Source organism: Aythya marila (assembly GCF_965140915.1).
Source record: "Aythya marila genome assembly, chromosome: 7".
Lineage (NCBI taxonomy): Eukaryota > Metazoa > Chordata > Aves > Anseriformes > Anatidae > Aythya > Aythya marila.
The window spans coordinates 18,582,737-18,607,189 of record NC_139048.1 but is presented as its reverse complement, the minus strand read 5'-3'; the positions used below and the strand labels follow the sequence as shown (position 1 = coordinate 18,607,189).

At 38.9% G+C, this 24,453-nt stretch overlaps 1 protein-coding gene across 1 annotated transcript in view; it reads left to right on the top strand.

The window, feature by feature from the left end:
* The window catches only part of WDFY4 (WDFY family member 4), a 129,320-nt gene that overhangs the window by 45,190 nt on the left and 59,677 nt on the right, over positions 1-24,453 (top strand). The window contains exons 28-39 of the mRNA XM_082765209.1: positions 236-335; positions 1,094-1,299; positions 1,833-2,002; positions 2,559-2,684; positions 3,120-3,281; positions 3,392-3,589; positions 5,110-5,227; positions 5,772-5,929; positions 6,360-6,598; positions 8,926-9,035; positions 9,968-10,159; positions 10,698-10,837. Coding sequence (XP_082621335.1) covers positions 236-335; positions 1,094-1,299; positions 1,833-2,002; positions 2,559-2,684; positions 3,120-3,281; positions 3,392-3,589; positions 5,110-5,227; positions 5,772-5,929; positions 6,360-6,598; positions 8,926-9,035; positions 9,968-10,159; positions 10,698-10,837 — 1,919 coding nt within the window. The remainder of the gene's footprint in view (positions 1-235; positions 336-1,093; positions 1,300-1,832; positions 2,003-2,558; positions 2,685-3,119; positions 3,282-3,391; positions 3,590-5,109; positions 5,228-5,771; positions 5,930-6,359; positions 6,599-8,925; positions 9,036-9,967; positions 10,160-10,697; positions 10,838-24,453) is intronic.

Sequence of the window (24,453 nt, the reverse complement as noted above, 5' to 3'; positions counted from 1 at the left end):
TGGTTGAGTTTTGAGAAGCTCTAAAGACAGGACTTTTACAATTTAAGCACTGATTGTTTCTGATTTTGTAGGAATTCTTAAGACTAAAAGCTGATGTTTGCATCCTTTTACTCTGCATAACACTGCTATAAGTACTTCCATTGGGCTAATCTGGTATAAACAAGGTTGTTCTTCAAAGCAATGGAACATGTGTTTTGTCTCTTCATTGCTCTTTATTACTTTCTGATATTTGTAGCCTTAAGCCAAACATCTGGGAAGACAATCTGGCTTCGAAACCAGTTACTGAAGATGCTGTTAGATGTAATCTGCTCAGACAAAACTCATCTGTCCTCTGAGTAAGTAGAAACAATTTAGGAAGGCAGGAGTAAGTGACTCATTCTTCTAGGCTTTCTCTTTCATGGTGTGTGATAATGAATAAACACAACGATAATATCTGCATGTCAATAAAATGGTAAGTAAGAGCAGACTAGATTCAGAATTATGTCTTGGCAGTGATTTATCTGGGATTCAGTGATCTCCACTTTGAAAAATGTTGAGTGTTTTCAGAAAATGATCTCAAAGAAGGAACTTGGAGATACTGTTTCTTCTTCAATTGCAAGGGTTGAAAAATCACAGCTGTTAGTGAATATAACTTGGTATTACTTGTGTCCCTGTATCACAGTCATAAGCACACAGTTATAGTTCTACCTTGTGTAACTAAAAGGCAGAGTTCATGTTGCTGGATGCTGTAACTACACTTCTATCTGTTAAAGTATCTTTGACTTCAAAATTTAAACTTGAATTCTGAATGTTCTAGGTTGAAAGACCTACTCTGTGATGTATTGTTTACCAGTTACTGACACGCACTCTCAGAGGGAACCTCATGTTAATGAGCTTTTTTTATAATGTAAGGTTGGATATAGTGGGAATGAAGTGGCTTGAGCTGTGTATGTCATTAAATCTTCATGATTCTGTGTCATGGTAAAACCTTAATCAGAATTTTTCCAGAGAAGCTTGAGCTTCTGAATCACCTAGAGATAATTTTAAATAAAATCTCCTCACTGACTTTTCCTATGTTTCCTTTCATATTCTTTTATTTCCCTCTCTTTTCCAGGGCACAACAAGAGACATTTTTGGCGCTGGGGTCAGACTGGTTTCTGCTGTTCACACAGAGCTACCTGCACTCTAGCACAGTTGTGCTAGGGATGAAACTACTTCTGTGCTTCCTCCATAATCGTTCACTGCTAAACAAATTCAAGGAAGGGATTGTGGCTGGGCGCTGGCTGGAAAACAGCTCTACAGGGTTGAATATTCTAATGGGTATGTGTTGGTTTAATGCTCCTGATACAATCCCTTAATCAAGCTCAGTGGATGAATTTCCACTAATCTCAATAGACCAAGTTTTAGTATTGCTTTCTAGGGCAAGCTTGTCTTGGTACTTAAGGTTTTCTGTGCTGAAAGGTAGAAAGCACTGCTGCTTCATTAAACTGTAGTTGGCATCTCTGGTTAGAAGTTGCAGGGAGGTGGACCTTCCTCCCTGCTAGTTCATAAGCATATGAGAAGTTTAGATGTCAGCTTGTACAGTGAGCGCTTCTTTTTCTTTAAGACTTGGTCAGTTTGCATTTTGATAACTAGACCTGTGGTTATGAGAGAGGGAAGAGAAGAGAGGAAAATTCTGGGAGAATCTCCTGTTTGAAGTTTTGTGAAGTGTTAATATTGCAGTCTAGAAGAATCCTGAGTGGCCTGGTACCACAGATAAAGGAGGATGAAATTGGGTCAGTAGTCCTTCTTCCAATATGACGTTCATTTTTAGAGACTTTCTCAGAATGTTTTCATTTTATTTTCTTTTACAGATAATTTAAAAACTCATCCTCCAGTAACTGACAATGGCCCCTTCTTGATTTTTGGATTTTCTGTGTTGCAAAAATGTCTGACTGATCATGTCCACATCCCTGAGATCTACTTGCTAGTGGCAAGGCTCTTTCTGGCAACTCCACACAGTGAACCACCTGAAACAGCCAAGGTAAGAAAAACAGTGGACAAGCATGAAGCTGCAATTACTTTATTAATTTGTTATTTTCTGGTATTTTCTATAGGAGGATTCCCAGGCAATCTAACTGTACTTAGTTTTTGGGATAGATAAAATTAGCCATCCACACTTAAAAGATGAAAATTTGTGTTCTGAGCAAATTTGTTCATATAGGTCTTTAGTACCATTTAACTATTGCATGTTAGAATCTAATTACAATTAGTTTTTCTGTCTGTTTTTATGTTGTCAGGACTCATTAAAATCTCAGAATTAGTGGATTTGTGTATTTTTCCATGGTGCCATGAGAAGCCATAAGGCTTTTTTTCCCTCAGGAGTAACAAAGATATCTTTCTGAAGAGGACAATCCATTAATGTTATTCTGGATAAACACATTTAATAGGAGAGGGAGGAGCAGGTGGAGGTGAAAATGTTGTGGTGTTTTTTTTTTGTTTGTTTGTTTGTTTTTTTCCTAATGTGGAAGAGCAAGCATTGTTCTTGATGTAGCATAAATAATTACAATCTCTTCTTGAAATGTATCTTCCTGTTGTAGGGAGATCTTGACTCTATGTTGCAGTGGCTCTTGCAACACCACATTACAGAGAATGTCCTCAAAACTGGATTGTGTGCAGAGGCAGCTGCTTTACTGTTGGAAATGGTTAGAGTCACTGTGGACAAGGTAAGCATTTTATATCAAGGACAGTGCAACGTGAGTGGCACTACCTGATGGACATGGCAATCTTCACCTGTAAGCTCTAGTTTTCATCTGCCCTCACAGGCAGTATTGAGGCGGAAAGTGAGAAGGGATTTCAAAGCATCAGCATAGCTCTTGGCCTGGGTGTTATGTAGCAGATGATGTGATAGGCTCGTGTTTAAGAACTCTGAACACAGAGATGGGTCTCACCCACAGCATCACCTGTTCTGCTCGTTCTTGGTGATAAGGATATGTAACCTTTCTGTAATACGGTCTGCAAGCTGGGAGTTAGCTATTGTGCCTTTTCTGACTTCTCTGTGGCCATGCAGTGTTTGCTAAGCTGCTTAGGGAACATCTGGAAAGGACCTTATCTGAATGTGGGATGCAGCCTTGACTAGATGCACATTTGTCTGTGTTCAGCCCATTGCAGATGCAGAAGCCTCCTGGGAGATTAACTATCCAGGGAATGTTATCCAGTTCCTGTGCTTGATCTATCATAGTTACACTCAAGATCCAGTGTGGCACTGTCCTGAGTTCTTGAAAACTTTAGCGATGGTTGCCTTCCATTCTGGAGCACCCAAGGTATGTGTGTGTGAGTCAGCACAAGCCCTTCAAATCTGTTGCCAGGAGGAAAAATCAACTTAAAGGAGGTTATAAATTAAAATCCTTTGCTTGTCTGTCTCTATCTACAGGGAGGTTCTGAAGGTCTTTTATCCCCTGAAGGTCCAGCTGTTGCTGAAGGGAAAGGCTGTGTTGATTCTTCCTCTCTCCCACTCCTGCCACACCCTGCCAAGAAACAAGTGTGGGATTTCATAGGCATCCTCCTGATGGACAGTCTTCTCAACATCCCAGCAAACAAACAAGGACATCCACTTGAACTGCTTCTTGAGGTTTCTGTTGTAGTCCTCAGGCTTTGCTGCTCTGCTTTGCTCTGGGGGTGGAAGGACAGGAGATATCCTGCTAGTAGCCTAGCAAAGGGCTAACAGTGATGAAGAATTGTATTCAGTAAGCATTTCCAGCAGTCCAGGATAAGGCTGGATCACAGCTCTTAGCATGCATTATTTCCTGGCAGATCTGGACAACATACATAATAGAATGGAATTCCTCCTACCTGTTCTTGCAAGGAAGCAACTTCTTTTTTTTTGCCTGCTCTGCATTCATGCTACACCTAGACTCCAACAAAGGCATTTTTCAGGCAACATCTAATAGTAAAGTAAGGCATGAAAATTTTCCCTAGTAATGCCTGCATGTCATTAGAGCAGCCCTTGAATTCTAGAGAGAACAGAATATTTCAGAGCATTCCTGTGTACTGTTTTTTGAGACAATAATTTCTTTTCAGTGAACAAATAAACCAAAACCAACCATCTCTTTCCTCCTTTTTTAGGACAGATTTATAAAATCTGTAACAACTGAACCTAGATTATGAATTCCAACCACTCAAAGCACTGGAAAGAGTCAATCAACAAATTGTCAATAGTTCAGGTGTTCCAGATATAATCATAGAATTGCTTGGGTTAGAAGGGACCTTAAAGATCAGCTAGTTCTAACCCCCCTGCCATGGGCAGGGATACCCCCACTAGATCAGGTTGCTCAGGGCCACATCTAACCTGGTCTTGAACACGTCCAGGGATAGGGCATCCACAAGCTCTCTGGTCAACCTGGTCCAGTGCCTCACCACCCTCTGAGTGAAGAATTTCTCCCTAACCTCCAATCTAAATCTCCCCTCTTAGTTTAAAACTGTTCCCCCTTGTCCTGTCATTATTTGTTTGAGCAAAGGGTAGCTCAGACTTAGCTTAGTAAGACAAATAGTAACAAACACAAGAATCTTTATTGCAATTGTCATTTTATGAGTTAAATCCCATTGTGGAGCAGCAGTTCCCTAAAGGCTTACATGATAACTTCCCAAGGCTTAATCATGATACAATTGAAAATAGAGTGGCTCCTATGACTACCTGCATCCTTCCTATGAGAGTTACTGATTTGCCTTTGCACAGAGAAGTACAGCAGTTTTCTGCATTTGTGTTACTGTGGGTTAGCTGCTGAAGATAACTGTTAACCTCACATCAACTTTTCATATGCCCATAACAAAGGCTGAAGTGTGGAAGTGAGATGGAGTTCTTGTCCTCTTTCTTCTTGTGCTGTGTTCCCCCATCTCTTCCTAAAGCAATGCCTAGGGGGGCTAAAGGAAATGTTAGGCATTTTGAACTATCTCAGGTTGCACTGAATTTCTTTTGGAATCTCTGCTTGTTACCTTGAGCAAAACTTTTACCAAATCCCAATCTTTGATAGGTATAAACTGCCAAAGATCCAGTGAAATCAAAAGCCTTTGAATAGAGGCTGTGTGTGACTTTCAGAATCTGATTTCTGGCTGTTTTATTGCTTTAGTAATGTTTGTATGGTGACTGTACAGGCTTCTCCAGAGGATGCCACCAGTGAACAGAAGAGAAATTTTCAGACAAGAGTCTTGCTCTCTGCTATGGATGTCTTCCATGTTATCAGCCAAAGTGAAGGGAAAACAAGGCCAAGAGGTGAGTGGTGAGATTCAGATCATTAGGTAGCTGGTATTTGCCATTTAGCTGTCCTTGTTAGACAAGCCTGTAAAGAATAGGTAGAACTCAGCTCATCAGGCTGGCCTGTCCATTTACTCCTGTTGTAAATTCACATACAGAAATTACTGCAGTTTTACTCTGTTTCTAGAGATTTTTTGAGAACAGATTCTAAACTTTAAAAGGAAGTATTTAACAAGAAAGAAACCTAAGCTTATCTTTTAAGTGCTTCTGAAAACAACCCTGGTACCTTTGTTGTTGTTGCTTTACTTTCTGAGTCATTGGTTGGACTAGTCCCTGAAGGACAGTGTTTTAGTGGGATTGGTTCTGTCCCTAGGATGAAGCAGTCATACCCAATCTAATTAACACATTTCTGCTAGACCTAGAGTTTTCTTAGACATGTCCCACCTCTGATACATTGAAATGTTTTTGTTCTTTCTCAACTCTGGCGTTCTCAGATCTTACATTATATTTTACTGCATTTCAAGTTGTTGTGGGATAATCAACTCTCCTGTATTATCTCCAGGGAACAGTGATCCTCGTGGCACTTCAGAATCAACTGCATCTGTATCCATGATGAACGTTGCTTATTTTGCTCAGAAGCTGATTGAGAAGCTGAGCAGCAGAATGTTTGCTGCTGACCCCAAGCAAATCCTGCTCTTTACTGCCAAACAGATTATGGGGGTGAGTCACATGAAAGATTTTTTCAAACTGTTATCAACATTTTATCTGTTTCACACTGAGATGGTGATTCGACAAATCTCAAGAAGTTGTCTGAAATCTAATCATTCTGATTATTTCTGTTCTCTTGCATGAGCTGATAATGGCTGTAAATGACAATCAGCTAGATTTTGCTGAATAAAGAAGGGAGAGTTAGCTCTTTCCCATGTACCACTGTCTGCTGCCTATGTATGTATTGCTGAATGAGAATAAATTTAATATTTTCTACAATCTTAGCAGAACTACAGAAAATTGAATTGGTACCTAACAGGTAGTTAGGGGGAATATTGCCGAAGTAAGTTTACAACAGCTTAAATGAAGTGAGAGGAGTGAATCCTTGGGAAAGACAGTTCTTTGAACATGCCAAATACACTGCTGCTTTATATTTTCACAGGTCTTAGAAGGCACAGTTCCTCAAAAGGAAGTTTTCCTCAGTACCCTGTACAGCTGTCTAAACAGAGCCATCCTCTACTGCCTGTCCAGACCACAACAGTCACTGCCTGAAAAGTTTAATGTCCTGAACACTCTCAATGTTCTGCAGGAACAGTGGGACATTATTTTTGCAACTTACAACTCAAGTAATAATTTTGTTGTCTGCCTAATGCACTGTCTTTGCCAACTGAATTCGTGCAGGTACAAATGTTTGTCTAATGACGTCTGCTTAACTCTCTGTACTATAATCTATGGCAGTGGGTGCAGAAGGGGAGATCTTGCATGTTTATTTATGTATTTTTTTCTTCACAAGATTTAAGTAATCTCCAATTTGGAGAGTCCCTAGATGCTGAGATTGAGGTGGATACACCTAGACTAAGGATTTTGGATGTACTGTATCCTAGCAAGACTTTGGCCTATTGGTTCTCAGTGCTCTGGGGATTTAAAGCACCATTTTGCAGTTGCCTGCTTTGGCCAGAGCTTCTTGTCTGAGTTGGTGTCTGTTGAAGTTACAGAGTAAAGTTCCGTGGGGAAAGATGGTTGTTTTCCCTTGTACATTTTACAGTAATAATAATAATAATAATTTAATTTCAGGGGAAAATTTATTCATGTGCTCACTGTTTTGGAGACAAATTATTGTTTTTTAGCAAGAAAGTGGAAGAGATACTGTTCTTCAATCAGAAAACTGTTTTCTCCTTGAAACACTAGTGAGCAGAAAATTTCCTACCACCTCTGTGGTTTATAGGCAGATTAGTATGCATGTTTGTGCATACTATTTGTGCATAAATTTGTGCAAGCAAGGCACAGTAGATGGTAATAACACTCAATTCCATTTCTTTAATTTTGGAAAAGTTGTTTCATTTCAGAGGCACTCAGGCAAGCTTGCAGGTTTGTCTAAGAAGAGCCCTTGAATTTGCACCAAGGTTTAATTGCTGCTTCGTATTAAGATATTAGTGTATCTTTTTTACGCATTCAGCCTTTCTAGCAGCTCACTCTGTTTGGAGTAAACTGCAGTTAACAAGTCTCAACTGATTTCAATGGAGTTAGCTCATGAGCACACCAGTAAAATGAGAATCTGGAAATTTTGGGATATAAAATCCTTCCACAAGCATGCAGGTGGCCATTTTCTGAGATATCTGCACTGGGGTAGTTTAGGGAGATGGTTGTTCTGATTCATGAGTCATTCTTACGTGGGTATACTTAAAACATACAGAAAGCAGTGCATGGATCTTCTGAATCTTACTGTTTTGGTTATTGTTACTTGGATATGAATTACAAAGTCCTGGTTCTGCTGAAATTGTTGGGAGTTTTGCCCTTGACTAAATAGGACTAGAACATTCATAGGTATTCTGTTTGCTGTTCTTATAGGTTTTGTGTCAAAGGTACTTTTTTTTTCTTTTTTTTTTTTTAATGTAAACTGAGGAAGATTGGCTTTTGTTGTTTTTTTGTTTGTTTGTTTGTTTTTGGACACTTCTTTTTCTTTAAAAGAAGCAAATAATGGCCAGGGCTTTATTCACTTTGATGTTTGCTGTTTCAGTGGAAACCTTCTGTGCTGCTTAGGTGTGCTGAATTGAATGCAGTGATACGGTATCATAACAGAAATGAGCCACAATTAATTCCTGAGGTTTTCTATTGCTACATGATTATTCTTACTCCAGTCTGATGATACTTTCTAGACAAAAACTGTGGAGATGGGGTAAGGATTGCTTGTATATAAGCAAGAGTATAAATATTAACAACAATAAAAATTACAGAAGTTTGATATTATCCAAAAGCCAAACATAGCAAGTCCTGTGAATCAGAATTGTTGCATTTTAAAGAAAACCACAAATAAAACAGGCAGCTTTGCATACCCCAGAGGCTTTAGTCTCCCTTGTAGTGGTGCCTATTTATTCTTGAAATAATCTAGTGTGTTATGAGTGTCTGTAGTGGGTCAGACAAAGATCTAGGTGGCTCTGACTCCTACACTGGCTAATACTGGTGCTTAGGGAAGAGTGAAAATAGGGCAAACACTAGGTGCTAAAGTATGTGGCCTTGTTATGCTGAGTGCTTTATAAACTGTATGAGACTAAGTGAACAGATCATCTGTAGGATATGGCAACACAGTGTTTCCCAAACAATGGGAGATAAATCTAGTGAAGAAATTTGGAGCAAAGAGACTGCATAAAGCTTTCTTGTACCACCCCTGAGCATCCTGTATTCAATCTGGATACCTCAGTACAACCCTGTGCTCGAGCTAACTGAGGTAAATGGTAGGTAAAGTGCACCAAGGATTGCAGGGATAAGGCTTGTAGAACACAGTGATTCATAGGATCTTGATGAATGCTCCTTGACTTTGGAAATCAGACTGACAGGGATTTAATTCCCATTTCCTGTAAACTCTGCAATGTCATGTGATTGATGTAGGCCTTTGAGCCTTCGAACGTAGCCTGCTACATGAATAAAGTAGGAGTGGATGAGTAGAAATAACTAGCTTTTTCATTGTCCTTGGTTTGTTCTACATCTGCTCTCCTTTCCTTTTGTCACAGCTATCCAGAAGGTTTTGGGATGGATGTCAAACCAAGACTGGCTTCTCATCACCAAATTTTCCTTGCACCCAGTGAAGAGGAGAAAGGCAGCCTACCTACTCCAGATGATGGTAATTTATTGCATGTTGGCTTCAGCTTAAAGGGTACAAAAGTGCCTGGTCTAAACAGCTATCCAAGCAACTTGTGCAAGTGATGCTGAATTCCTTCTTCAGAGTGTTTAGGCACTGCAAGCACAGCACAGAGAGGTCTTTCCACGGTATGTTTTTATTCCAAACTCATATCCCACATCCTCAGGAGTAATGGATATGTTTGGATATTTTCCCCAAGTTGTGGCCACTGTCAGTGCCCAACTACATGCTGTTTGTAGTTCTGTTTCTGTTTTCAAGGCCTGTGTAGCTTGGTGGCTGTTCTACACAGAAAGAAACACATGGTTCTTTTTAGAAAAAACAATGAAAAAAACACTTGGGCTGGATTCGGTGTGTGGGCTATCAGCTGAATCTTACTGCAGAGATGTGTGGGGTTTTTTGTGTTTGTTTGGTTTAATGTATTAGTTTGGGTATGAAGCAGTCAGATCAGTCTGATTTGCAGGGAAAGAGAGCAAAACAGCTCAGCACTTCCTTGTACAGCCCATTGCAACGTCAGATTTTTTCATGACTTGATTACCTTCCTCCTACTGTTTCTGATGACATTTGACAATATAAAGGAATGGCGTTTATGTGCTTTAGAACTCTGTGTGATAATAAGCTCATCAAACTTCTGATGAGGTGTTTTTTCAAGGCAGGAACCAGGTAGAATCATCTGTCACTCCTACTCATTTCATTCAGGGATTTGAAATATAATAAAAGAAATGTCCTACTCTTTTCTATAATAGACTAAATGGTCTGGCTTAAGATGTGTATAGACACTGGACAGAATGGAGCAACTCTATGCACTCCAGCAGTTATTCTGGACCAGAGCTGTTCAAAATTAGGTGATTTTGATTTATTTGCTGCTTGACTTGTTATGCAAAAAATACTCATTTGTAGTTTCTTTTGCTTCTTAGTTCATCAGGAGATTCTGAGAACTGTAGAAATCATCTGGAAGCAACTCATCTCTCAGAGGCGGCAAGCTCTGGAGGACATTTACAAGATGGACCTCTCTGTAAAAGGAAGTGACAGAGAGAGGGACATGAAGATAACTGAGATCACTCCTTTATGGGAAGAAATGATGGCAAAAGCTTGGCAAAACTTCCTAGGTCTCTGCTCTTTTATTTAACACTTCTTGTAGTAGCCATAGATATTGCAGTGCTTAATGGAGAGCTGCTAATTCCTTGGTTGTACTCTTCTTCTGCATGTCACCTGCTAGATGAAACAGGTTCTCATTTTCTGTAATCCAGTACTGTGACTGTTTTCTGTGTCATGCCCCAGCCCTTCTGTAATCATCTGGTGATGGGTTTGGGCTGGCGTTGTACCGTAAGAAAGAGAGGTGTACTTTGATAAATGTGTCCCACAGGAGAATTTAATAAGAGGGAAAATATTTGGGTGAAAAAGGTCATCCCAGTGACACTGGTATATGGCAGACCTCAGGCTTTTAAATAAAGGCTTTTTAAAAGCACGTTTATTCAGCTCTCTTGTAAAGAAAAGGACAAGCCAGCTGAAGTGAAGTGCTACCACATTGTATCTTGTGTAAGACTGATACACATTACACAAGACCTCCTCACAAGCTCCACTTCAAGTCTTACAAGCTCTTTTTCTTTTTTTTTTTTTTTTTTTCTTTTCATTTTTGGCTCACAGCATCAGAAAAGAGAATTCTCCAGAATAAGGGGGGGCCCAGCTCATCCCAGAGCAAGCACAATTCCTGGAGTGAAAGTCTTTCTTCAGCTATTAGGCTGATGCCTGGCCGGAATACAAAGGAAATGACATACAAATCTGAGGTAACATCTCCTTGCTGTCTTTTCTGTCTCTGTCACCTTCTCTGCCTTTGATATGGTTCTGGCAGCTTGTCTCGACTTATGAGGCTTCTGTGTATGTCAGTTGGTGTGTTCCTTCGGAAATTAGACACCCATGGCTGTTGAGGTTCCTTTCCCAGACTTTAAGACTAGAGAGACAATTATGAATAATTTTATTTTGTCTCCTGGATGGAAGGAGCCAGAAAGCTTTACTTGGCACTTGCCTAAAAGTGGAGATATCAGTGAGTGGGGTAAGACCTTTACTTAATAAGCTGTGCTGGACTCTTCAAGGGCAGGTCATGTGTTTTTTTCTTCTGTACTGGGGAGCATTCATGAGCACTGGACAGAGGTACCTACATGACCCTGACTGGTCAGCTAGGATGTATTAGGTTAGCTTCAGAATATCACCACTGAAGGTGACATGGTGTGAAATAGCTTTAGACCAATGGATGGTCTGCCCATGTATGGAGTGATTGTGTAGCTCGCATGGAATGGGAAAACATTTTTTTCTAGAAGCAATTTGTCCTTCTGTGTGTGAGAATAGGTATTTCTGCTGGACAAACGGCATTCATGTTGTGTTTTTTAGGAATCCAGGACTGTGTAGAAATGCAAGCTGAATAGTTGTGCCTTCAGTTTTACTCACTGGATTTATTAGTAGTCTGTCAGGTCATCTGTATAATATTCATATCCCTATTGTACCTCAAATTTAGTGACTTAAATCCTGCTTGTCAACATTGTCTTTTATAAACAACTTTTAACAAACAACTTGTTTTAAACAACTAAGGCCCCAGCATGGCAAGGTGCATGATAATATCCATAACTTTAAATCTGACTAACTTTGATGTTCAAAACCTCCATCAGCTTTCTAAATGTTTAAAATCAAGTTTAAAAAGTAAGTCACAAAAGAGAAATGGGGTGATATATCTTTGTGGTGGCAGAGTGGGGAACAGAATAGCCAGAGAGCAAACTGAAGGTTTGGAAGCCACTGAGATCTCCTTTCATGAGTTACTTGTGTGGGCAATATTCATGAGAATGGTTAAGCATATAAATTTGCGTTGCTCATCTGTGTGGAAACAATGTTTGTGTTTCCAGGCTGTGGCTCTAATGACAAAATTGGTAGTGCCTGTCTTGAGACACATTTTCTCTTAGTTTATTTGCAGTAGTGTTTGTATGACATTGGGTAGTTTTATGAGTCTTGGTGAATCCTACACTGCTAGCTATAAAATGGAGTACTGTAAGAATACGTGTTTTACTGAGTGTGATATCTCAAAATTTTTAGTATCAAGGCTATATTATTATTTGTAATGCTATAGTAAGCCATGGTCATGATCACAGTAGAAGTGCAGAATAAAGAAATAGTCATTGATATAAAGAACTTAGGTTGACAGCCTTAACAATTTCTATGTTTTTGCTTCTCATTTGTCTAGAATACAAACGACACACTAGTTAGTTGTGTACATTGGGGCTAGAGTAGCTATAGGGTAGAGCAGCACTCAATTGACAGAATATTGAGAGCTTTGAACTGCTTCAGTGGGGCACTTCAGAACTGGGCATAAACATCTTATTGCAATGCTGAATGTATCAAGGTCTTTTTTTCCTCCTTTTGAAGAGACAGTCTGTTACAGCATCACTTCAGGGAGTTTTAACCCTCTAGCTTAAGCTGCAGCAGGTTGAAGCTTTATCCCCAGTGAATTGATTCAGTTCTAGGTGTGTTGATTGGTAAGGCTATGATACCTAAGTAATGTGTCTGATAGTGCCTTACTGAGCAGCAGTTTTTCTCTCACTGTGCCACAGCATCCTTTTTCATTCCTTAAAATCACGTTGCTACTTAGAGTGAGCAAGTTCTTCCCAGGTACATATGTAGACTGTGATGTCATACTGCAAGAGCATCTAGTATTTGCCCTGGGGTCTGTTTAATTATTTTTTAAAATTAATTTTGATTATTACAGCTGATTACACCTCAGTGAGCAATGTAATTGATATTTGTAAATGTATCCCAAGGAACATTTTGTACAACATGCTTTTTGCTGTTGAAGGTTAAAGACTCCGTTATTGGTTTTTCCCTAAATATGCCCACATCATTAGTTCCTCCAGTGAAAAGGTTGCCATCTGGAAAAGGCAGCACGGAGACATTATTCAGGCACAAGTGCATGAAATTGGTGTTTCTGCATCTTCTGTCTCTCTTCTGCAAGGAAGGGGCTTGTAATTAAAGGAGTTGGGTTTGAAGGAAACATTACTCATTTGGTGTTATTCCTTATCATGTCAAAGACTGACAGCTCTGTAGCTCTGATAAATTGTTCCTTTCAATGAGATGCAAAACTCCAGTTCCAAATACTCTTCTCCACTTTCCCTCTCCCTGCTTTTCCCTCCAGCCTATATTTGAAAGGACTTGCTGTAATTTTCAGAGATAAAAATTGAGGGGGAAGAAAATGAATTCCTTTGCACTTCCACTGTCCTTTCTTCACTTTCTTCATACACTTCACAACAGAGATAAAAGGTGGGATTCTCAGTATCAAAGGAAGCTGTGAGCACAAAAATTGAAAGTAATTGGATTCCTGTCTAATGCAACATAAAGCTTCTGTAAATTTCATATAGAAGACTATTTTAGCTGAGGTAGTGTGTTGGTTTTTTTTTGATTTTAAGAATGTCTCTACACTGAATAGGATTAGGCTTTTGGTGTGATTGTTGCTGTACCAATATAGAAATAACCTAATTATGGATTACAACTAGGGTTTGGCAAATGAAAATAGTCACTTATTAATAGTGTTGAAATGTCTGTAATGGAAAGCACACAGATAATGTCAAACAATGCTTGGAATTTGATTCAGTATTATATTTTGGCCTCTCATCTTAAATGCATACGTTGAAGGAAAAGATGACAGGATTGCAGAATGGTTGAGGTTGAAGGGGTTCCTGGAGGTCATGTTCTTCAAACCTGTTGCTCAAGCAGGGTCACTAAGAGCAAGTTACCAGGGACCATGTCCAGATGGCTTCTGAGTGTTTCCAAGGATTTAGATTCCACGAGTTCTCTGGGCAACCTCAGTGCTCAGTCACCTTCACAGTAACAAAGTGTTTCTTGATGCTAAGGCAGAACATAAGTGAAGGTGATTCCCTGCTTTTTGATGGCAAATGTCAGAACAAGCAACCAAATACAGCTGTTTTTTCTACATATTCCTGAATCTGTTCTGCTGTCTCATGGTCTGCTCAGGTCTCTGTCTGGAACACATGAGCATTCAGAAAGAAGAGTTTGATCACATTTCTAGGAGTGGAAGTGCAATTTTTTCTGGTATTTGCTACCTTGTGCTTTCTTGGAAGTCTGAATAGCCATGCAGGGGCAAGAGGAGCACTATACAAAGTCAGGTGCTCCTTTAGCACTTAGAGGTGACAGAGTTGGGCAAGCTCACCAGCAGGACGGTCTATAAAACTCTTGAATACAGTACTAGAGGTTTCAAAATCATTGACTTTCCTGTTTCAGAACAAGTCTTCTGATCTCTTATTCTTCTGCCTTCCCTGTTCCCTACACTTCTTCCCTCATTTTGCTGTTGGAATCTTAGGCTATATAATTAGTTTTTAGGTTAGCAATGACCAGTTATTTCTGTTGTTTTCAACAAGCTGCAAGAGCAGCAAGAGACTGTTGTAGCCAACCATTTATGATTTCAGTAAATTGCAAATCCATTATCAGCTTCTACCATGCTGAGTGTCTTAAGGTTCTTCCTGAGGATGAATGCCTGAGCAAGGTTACAAGCAGAATACTTCTAACAATTGTAAGACATGCTGCCTCGGGGCTGTAGATATAGTTGTTATGCTTTTCAGGAAATGCACAGCCTCCTGAGTGGTACAGCAGGCCTGATCATGCCTGTCCTCTCTCATTTGGGTTCATTAATTGCATTCCTTTGCCAAAGGGTGATAGAGTTCTTGGACTTCATTCACTCCTGGCTGTCAATCTTGCTTCTCATTTTTTGCAGCCATATATACTGGTGTTTTGCATTAAGTGTGAAGGAACACTGAGAAATGACCTGCTTGAAACTAATATTCTTAAATCATATTTGCAAACTATTGGGTCAGACATTTGTGTGCAAAAGTCTGTATTTTAGAGGGTAGTTTTAAACAAGACTTTTCAAGCAGAAGTGTTTCATTTGAACTGAAGACTGATGGTGCACCTGCAGACCCTTGTAGGGGTGTAGAATACTTGGCCCCAGCACATAGTATCAGCATTAGCTCAAAATGCTGTCAGTGGGTTTTTGAGTTTGGTAAGAAAGAAGCTTTATGTCAACTTGATGGACATGAATTTAGAGAGTTTGCCATGATCACACAAGATGGTTAGTGGTAGAACTAATACTGGATCAGCACTTTCAAACACTAATTGCTTATTTCCTGTATAGTTACAGCATCTTTCAATAACCAACTGTAAAATCAAGAAAGATGTTGACCAGCTTGGGTTTTCAAACAATACTGGGGCAATTAGATCAGAGAATGTTTAAGGGGTGGAAGTATGTGGGTTTCATCCAACACCAATAGGTGTTGGATGAAACGATCTTGTTATTTTAGATATAATCTGGTAATGAATTACATTAGAAAGCATCCTTATCTATGATGCAGGATGGACAAGCTCATCTTAACAGTCCATGGTAGGTGAAATGAAGTTTAAAAAATGTATATCTGAAACATAATCACAATTCTTATTTAAACAAATATTTTTCTTACTAATTACTCTATTGGTCTTTTACCTGCTTTTGGGGTTAACTAAGTTAAAATAAGCAAACATAAAATGGTATTTATTTGAAAAGTGCATTATTTGTGTAACATCTTTATCTTCAGATAGAAGGATAATTAACATCACTAATTATCTAATTAAGTTCATTAACCATCCACCAACAGTGCACTGTGAAGTTGACATTATGTTCTACTGTCAACAAATGCTTTGATTTCTTAGGAAGTAATTAAAATGTAAATTAGCATGTCATTAAATGCACAAGGGAAGATTAGAATCAAATATTCATTTCAAAACTGCTCATAGCACACATTTTTACTTCAATGAAAGCAGGCACTTTGCTATTAATGATGTATATTAAACAATTTCCATTATAATATTATTGTCTTGTTTAATAACTGGCTCAAAGCTAAATTACAGTATGCTGCAGCAAGCTGGAAAAAGTTTCTTTAACTTTGAACAAAGAATTTTTTTGTCCTCTTAAGTAGTTATCTGATGCACTGTTCATTTTCAGATTGCTTAGAAGATCATAATGAAATAATCCAATAGGTCACTAGGTTAGATAAGAACTGCATGAAAACATACAATGCAGAGCTACCCGATTTTATGTAATACAAATTACTGAAATTTTTGAAATACTTGTGATACTTTCCACATTCATTGAAGATAACTGTTTAAAAGTGAAAATGGAGTATAAAGGTTGCATAATGATGAATACAAATTATTAGGCTAACTCAGATCCAATAGCTATTCACCCCATTGTCCTCCCCTAAAAAGCCAATACCAATGGCTAAAGGAGATGGTGTGTTACAGCACAATGCACAGTAGAGAATCTATCCTACCAAAGTTGTTCCTTTCTTGATTTGTATCAGTTATAATTCATCTAAAGCCTATAACACAAGATCCAATATCCCTTCCAAAACTTTTTATAGGTAACTATTCAAATGGCTTTTTTTTTCTGTTATCCTGTGCCAATGAAGTTCCTCTATTTAATTACATACTGTGTGAAAAGAAGTTTTCATTTCCTGCTTTTTTTTTTTTTTTTTTTGGAAAATGTGGTGCTGTTTTGTTTTTCTTTCAAGTTAGAGACTGTCTGATTCAAGCTTAAGCTTGCATATAGGATTTCAGCCAGTGGAGTTTAAGGCTTAAAGCTGTTAGCATTGTAGTTTCAACTTTCAGCTGCTGGTTGGAGAGTTTTATTTTCACATAACAGAGATCATGCCAAATGAATTGAATAGTATTAATGTGGATGGAAGCAGAGCTTTATTTGGATGCAGAGAAACCTTAGAAACAAGTGGTAGCCAGTGAAACAGAATTACTTTTTCTGTGCTGAATATATAGAAAGAGAAATCACTTTTCATACTTCTTGTTTTAGAGATGTCCATTTGCTTCAGGAGTTTTGATGCAACATTTATAATAATTTCAGGAGAATTATTTGAAGTCAATTGCTTCATGACTTATGCTATTTTTTAGTAGAAATCTTTATAAGAAGAAGAGTTATGACCAACTTCACTTATCAACAAGTTATGAAATTATATGTGGCATATTATCTCATTCAAGGAGCAGTATAAAATGTACACAGGAGTTCAGGTGCCCAGAAAATTAAGTGTGCGTTTCCACCAGAGAACAGGGATTTAAAATAGCAGAGTGTAATTTGATGATGACGCATACAAGTAAAGAATAGGAAATCAGGGGAAGTTCTAGAAATCTCCGCAGGATGAATTTAAAGGTTCCTCTTAAACAAGGACATAGGTTACCTGCCTGTGCCCTCATCTCATGTTATCGTCCTTGCTAGACAGATTAAAGCTTGGTTGTGCTTGACTGTGTTCCATTCATACTTTCTGTTGCTATGGAATAATCATGTCACCTTTAAATGCATGTCATTTTAAGAAAACTGTTAATTTTGTGGACTATGGAGAGATGCTTCTTTGTATTCTGGACTCTGAGCTCTAAGCATATACTAATATTTACAAATTTCTTTCTTCAGCTAAAGGATTAGAAATGCACATTTTTCTTAAACAAAAGGCATAATTCAAATATAATCAGAAAATTCCAGTGTGAAGTTTTCAGATAAATGTACTATGACACTATGTAGTAATAAAGCCCTAAGTTACCACAACTGTGGCACTTGTTAGAAAAATCACTATTTTCAACAGAAATAAGAAAATGGTCAGAAAGAACAAATGAAGGAAAGAGAGACCTTATTCCCAATATCGCTGAGGTCTGACTTTCAGCACTCGCTAGAAGAGGTAACACCTCTTCTGTAACTGGAGGGAAACTGAGTGCTCAGGAGGTTGAGTGAATTATCTCAAAGTCACATAAGTCATTCTCAGAGACAGGAATAAAGGACAGATCTCAACTTACATTGAACTTTTTAACTATTAGGAGGTAACTTTCCTGTTCTCACAAGAATTATCTCTTCAGTAGTATCAGCTGTTGAAAAGGTATGTGTGTATGCATATATACACAATTTATAAATATATAGTTGATGTAGAAGTAGGGAAGTTTCTGTGCTGCTCAAGTTTAGCTGACAATACTGTGTTGACTCATCACATGTACACTGTACTTTGAGTTTATCCCCTTGAAACTCACCCTTGTGTTTGGGTACATTTATGGTGTATTGAAATATGGAGGTTTTTCTCATTAAGCTTGCTATTCCCCAACCAACTGGAGATGCCAGGAATCCATCCATGATCCTTAGGAGCAGTTGGCAGTGTGCATTAGCCTCCTAGCGGGTTGAGGCACGAAGCTTACATGCAACACTTAACTGCTGGAACTGCAGTCTGTTGAAAAACTAAATGAATTTTGGCAAAGTAACAATAAAATCCACATGGCAATAACAATTTTGTGATTCAAAAGAGCCTGAAAACAGCTCTTAATGTGGAGAGTATATGCTAAGAACTAGGACAGACTGCTCTTTGATGTTAAAAAAAAAAAAACAAAACATTATCTGCCATAGCTTAATGTTTATTACCTGGTGACTAGTGAAACTTTTTTTTTTTTTTCCCTTATGAAATGAACCTACTTGCTTCCTGGTTCACAGCCAATTACTTGAAAAGTAGTCTGGTTATGAAATAGTTGTCTTATTGTTTGTTTGCACAGGGCAGTAGCATACCTGGCCTCTGATTCACCATGTTAGATTTAGGAGCAGGGGTAGACTTGTGTCATTGGAAATGGTAGCCCGTTTTTCTTCTGTAGCTAAGTACAACAGGACTGATGAATTGGAGACTTCAGCCAGCTTTAGTAATTTACTGTGACACTCAGATTCCTCTATGTAAAATGGCAATGCTACCTGTAATCCTATCCTCTGCTTGTGAGGCTGATTTATTCTCCATGTTCAAGCAGGAACAGACCACAAGTATTGGGCTTCAATTGTGTATTTGTGGGGAGGGGAGAGAAATTCTGGTTAGATTTGGGGAAACAGGATGAGTATGAGAACTGAAGTAAATACTACAAGATAGAGTTAATGCTTTGGAAGAGTTTAGCCTCAAAACTTAACTGTTGCCAATCTAGCTCTGTAGCTATGTAAATAATTGTTTCAGGAATTTTTCCATTCAAACAATTCTTTGCTTTAGATGGTGACTGCAAAAACTGATACATTTTGTAGAAAATGTCTCCTGCCCAACTAAATCATATGGTCAGTGACAAGAGATCCACACTGGTTAGGGCACATAGTCCAGGGAACAGAGCTGGGATGTGGAGCTGTTGAGAGAGGAGCAGTGCTGCACCACAGGCAGGCACCATTTAATGTTGAACTACTGAGAAACATACCTGAGTAAAACGGAACAATTTTCCCCTTGTAAAATGACATTTTCTTATAGTTCTGTGTCATTAAAAATGCAAATTCTGTTTGATTCAAGATGAAAAGTGGCTGAAATATAAATCTTACATTAATAGCATGTTTGTCATTTCAATGATGCTCATTTTCTGTTTACTGCTTTTTCAGTTGTCACCCACAGAGGTTTTAATCGCACTTAACTGTCACTTTTATGATGTCCAAGTGCTGTTCATTTATTAAATGTATGCTTATATCTTAATGCTTGGATTAAAGTCAAATCTGAACCCCATCTTAGTAGCAAAAAAACCATCTGTAAAAGTTGTAATAGAAATGGTAATTGATATTGAAGAAAAAGTAAATCTGTTAATACGCGGTCTGTTCTTCAGATCTGACAGTATCACTGAAGAGATTTTTTACCTGCAGACCTCTATTACTTCAGATATTTCACCCACAAGTAATAAGTTTGGGGTAGTTTTACCTCCAGTGTCTTGTTTTTCATAAATGTGGTTGTTAAAACACATTTAGTCAAGCCTAGTTACAAATAACTGTGATTTTGACATCTTTGTATTTTTTATAAACTGGAACTAGGTTTTGTATTTGCTGGTATGTTCACAAGCAATAATCAGTAAGAAATGTTGCATTGTTTAAATATAAGTGTATGCCTTAAAATTCTTTGTTTCAGCGGGTGTTATGAATGAGCTATCAAATCTGATTCTGCTGTACACAACCTCGTTGCTAGTTACATACGCTAATTACAGGTACTTACATGTACTTTTTTCTGTCTGTCAGAGCACCTTATGTGCTCTTCCATTTGTCTGGTGTGCCCACAGAACACTTTCAGAAAACCTAGCAATTGCTCAAATAGCTGTAATTAAAAAAAAAAAAAAAAAAAAAAAAACAAAAAAAACGAACTCCCAAATAGAATTCTGAAAGGCAGTTTAGAGGAATTAGGGATATGGACTCCTTTCTGTAATATAAGTACTAATTTCTGGCAAATCAGCTATATTAGAAAGTGTGCTGGCACTAGGAACAACTTAAGAGCAGCAGAAGGGATTTCCAAATTGGTTTAAGTTGTTCGCCCTGCTACTGCAAATTATCGCCACATTCATCTTTGTGAGATTACCAAGCTGTTTCAAAGTAATTCAGGTTGGTTATGTCCCATCACCAGCTCCCATTCATAGTGGCGGGATGTTCCAGAGACTCACTTGTCTTAGTTTCTCCAACTGTAAGGTAGAAATAAAGGCACTTACCTCCTTCATAAATACCTCTGATAGGTACTTTCCTATCAGAGAGAGTAGAGTACCTATGAGGAGTGGTTGAGAGAGCTGAGACTGTTCAGCTTGAAGAGCAGGAGGCTCAGGGAAGATCTTACTGATGTGTACAAATACCTGAAGGGAGGATGCAATGATGACAGAGCCACACTCTTTTCTGTAGTGCTCAGTGCCAGGACAAGAGGCAATGAGCAGAAACTAAAACACAAGAGGTTCCATCTAAACACCAGGAAACCCTTATTTTCTGTGTGGGTGATGGAGCACCAGAACAGGTTGTCCAGAGAGGTTGTGGAGTCTTCCTCCTTGGAGATCTTCAAAAGCCATCTGGACACCGCCCTGCTTGAGCAGAGGGGTTGGACCAGGTGACTTCCAGAGGTCACTTCCAACATAAACCATTCTATGATACTGATGAAAATCACTGTGCAAGAGTAGATGTTTTTATTTAATGCATCTAACATAGCTGCAATGCTATACAAGTGTTCTTTGTGTACATATATATTTATCATACTTATTTAGCTTAGAAAGAAGTAGATTAACATCACTAGTTCTAGTCCTCACCAACAGATGCTGAAAACACATGCTTCAAATTAAGTATTTGGTTATTTTCACTGTCATCTGTCTGACTACTGACTTTGTTGGATTGGACCTGTACACTTGCCATTGTGAGAGATCTGGATACGTGGGCTGTCCTTTTGGATCTTCATCTTGAAGCTTATTTATTAAGAGCTTTGGTGTACATGTGTTCTGTAATACAACATGCAGCCTGTAATTCCCCAAAAAAAGCCCCAAAGCGCAGAGCTCCAATGACATAATGTTTCTTTAGGAAAGATCTGTGGCATTTGTGGAGTCTGTATCATGCAATGTGAGTTTATTATGGCAAGCCTGGGTATTTATGGACTGCAGGAGTGTTAAGTGATATATATACACACACGCACATATAACACATACATATAAAAAATAGACATAAAAACATTCCAGAGCTCAATAGGGAATTGTTAACTTAAAAGTTACACCTCAATCTTTTTTTTTTTTCTTTCTCTAACCATTTTTTATTACAAACAGTCCTTCTATTGCTTTTGTTGAAAGAAATTACAGAAAATCCACTCTCTGGGTTTTTTGGCATGCCATTTTTCTCTGCTTGCCAGCATTTTTCTTCTTGCTGGTTTTACTATTCCTCAATGCTAATCATTTTCACTTTTATTTGCATGAGGTCTCCATGCAGCAAGAGGAAAAATGGATTTGGATTCTGTGTGTTGTACCCCCTTCTCCCCTGCCATCCCCCTGCTTCCAGTAGAGAAATAGCTTGTAAATTCCATCACCTTTTGAAGCTCTAAATATTGTCTGGGGAATGTGGGCTAGCAAAATGACCCGAGTCTACTTCCAATGCAAGTGCCTAAGGCTGCAAGGTGGAGAAGTCTGTATAAGGAAGACTTAAAGTATGTTACTGTGCTCCGTTTTAGGCCAGGATGGATTAATATGGCCTTTTAGTCTGATCTTCCTTAGAATACACATTACACTTTCTGCATTCAGAGTTGCTTTTCTGTATATTGAAACACAACCCATACATAATGTCACACGATTCTAATAATTATCAAAGCCGATATATCCTTTTTGTTCAAGATAAATATTTAACCCTAACACTGTTGTGTTCAACCTACAGCATGGAGTTGCCATTTTAAAGGATAACCCCCTACAATATATGATTTCAGGATGTGTCTTTCTAATGGAATCTGCTTATTTATTAGCAGGTCACAGCAAATGTCACACTAGTTGTTCATTAAGCTTTACTGTATGGTCTTAATTGTTCAGACCAAACAATGGATAGATGATAGCCTGGTCTATACTCTTTTCAGTGTGTTTGTGTGTGTGTGTATATATGTATATATTTGCAGTCACAGTGATCTCCAGTTTTGTTAACTGTTCATTTTATTTTTACAGCCAGATGGATTTCTTGTGGGGGTGGTCACTGGGGACATGCTCATCTGGTTAAAGCTGACTAGCTAGAGCTCATTTGGAAGCCAAAGTGGTTAGTCTTCATTCCACCAGATGTGGCTAGCAGAATTTTTCCTTCAGAGAACCCTCCGTGTGTTTGGAAGGCTCGGAGCTGTGTCAGGAAATGCGGTGAGAACCTTTTCAACATGGGCTTTGAGCTCAGGGATCTGATCAGTGACCATGTCTGAAACACAGAGTGTGCGGAACTGAAACAGCTGCCAGCAGGGCACTGGCTCTGCGGGTATCTGAAATGGTTGCTAATACATGGAGGGATTGGTTGTCTACTCTGAATGGCTTTTACCCTATGTCTACGAAAAGCTGGGATCTCAGCTCTCCTCCTGTACTGAGCCTGGCTCAACAGCATGGAGATTCTGTTGCTTTCTAGGTCAGCCTTTATGGGAGTTTTGCATGAATTATAGAATACTTTTGTGAGGCCGCAACTGTGATTACAGGTTTAATGATGCTTTAAACAAACAAAAATGTAATGACTTTCATCAGTGTAAAACAGGAGCTTCCTGCAGGGAAACAACAATAAATGTGACTTCACGGCAGGGGTGCAGACCTGGCTGACAGCCAGCAGTAATCGGCACACCACATAGACCTTGTGTGTTAACTTAATTAGAGCACAGTGCAAGCAGCAGCTAGACAGTTTGCTGTGAGGAATCACTGTCAGCGTGGCACAGAGTCCATGCATTTAAAAGTTACCCATCTGATCCATGGCTGTAGGTAGCGAGAGTCTGGGACTTTCACAGCCAGTTTAGACTTGGACTGTGACTCAGAGCAATCTGACTTTCTGATCATTGTTAGAAACCCTTCAGGGACACTGGTGGGCACAAGAGCTTTTGCGTGGCACTGAGAGCACTCTAAGCTGTCCTAAGTCATCTCTGAACAGCTTCTGCCTTCTCTGCCACTACTAATCCTCAGGACCTTATTAAAGGAACAGAAACTTCTGCTACTCTCTGTAATGCAGTTAATAAACAGCCACCCTGATTCATTTTCTCTTCATCTTATTGTTTTGGTGTACCTCTTCCACATTTGGCTGGCGATTGGAGTAGATATTTATGGTTTAGATGGTATTGTGGCTTGTGTGTATCTGTGTAATTCAGCAGTGTTTAGGAACATCATCGTGAGTCCCATAGTGACCCATTTGCAAAGTGGGGAATGCAGCAAATAATCTCCTGACAGCAGTTTATCAGTCTCGTGCTTGCACAGACCCTTCCTTAGCTTAAGTTCATTCATATACAATAACAAATGCAGTGACTATTGATGCAGGTTCACTGTTCTCTGAGTCTAGAACATCCTGGAAGGGAAGGTGCCCAGGAAGTTGTGTCAGACTGCTTTGGGGGACACATATTTCCAGAAGCACCTGAGTAATGCTGGGTTTAAGGCGTATCCATGCTGCATAGTGAAGCAGAGGCAGTTACTGTGGTTGTCATCTTGCACTAGCACAGCTCTACAATCTTCCAGTTCTAAAACTAGCTCAGAGATCTCTGCATCATATTCCCATTAAATAGCATATATATACTGAAAGTCATTTGTTGCTGGTAGATCTAGGCTCCTAAATATCAAAAATATTTTTAGGAGCAGTTGTTTTCCTGTGTGCAGAATGGGGACATGGACCAGCCCTTTGTCTGTGCTTTCTGTTTATACAGCAAGGTGTATAGTTAGAAATCCCAGATCCTTACCTCAGTTGGAGTCTTGACAACAGCAAATTGTTTTTTGTTTGTTTGTTTGTTTTTGCTACTTGTAGTACTAAATATCTTAGTTCTGAAAGGAAAAGCCTTGCAGTTTTGTTTTCTTTCTCCTTCTTGAGTAATTCCACTAATGACCCTTGTTAAGATCATGGATA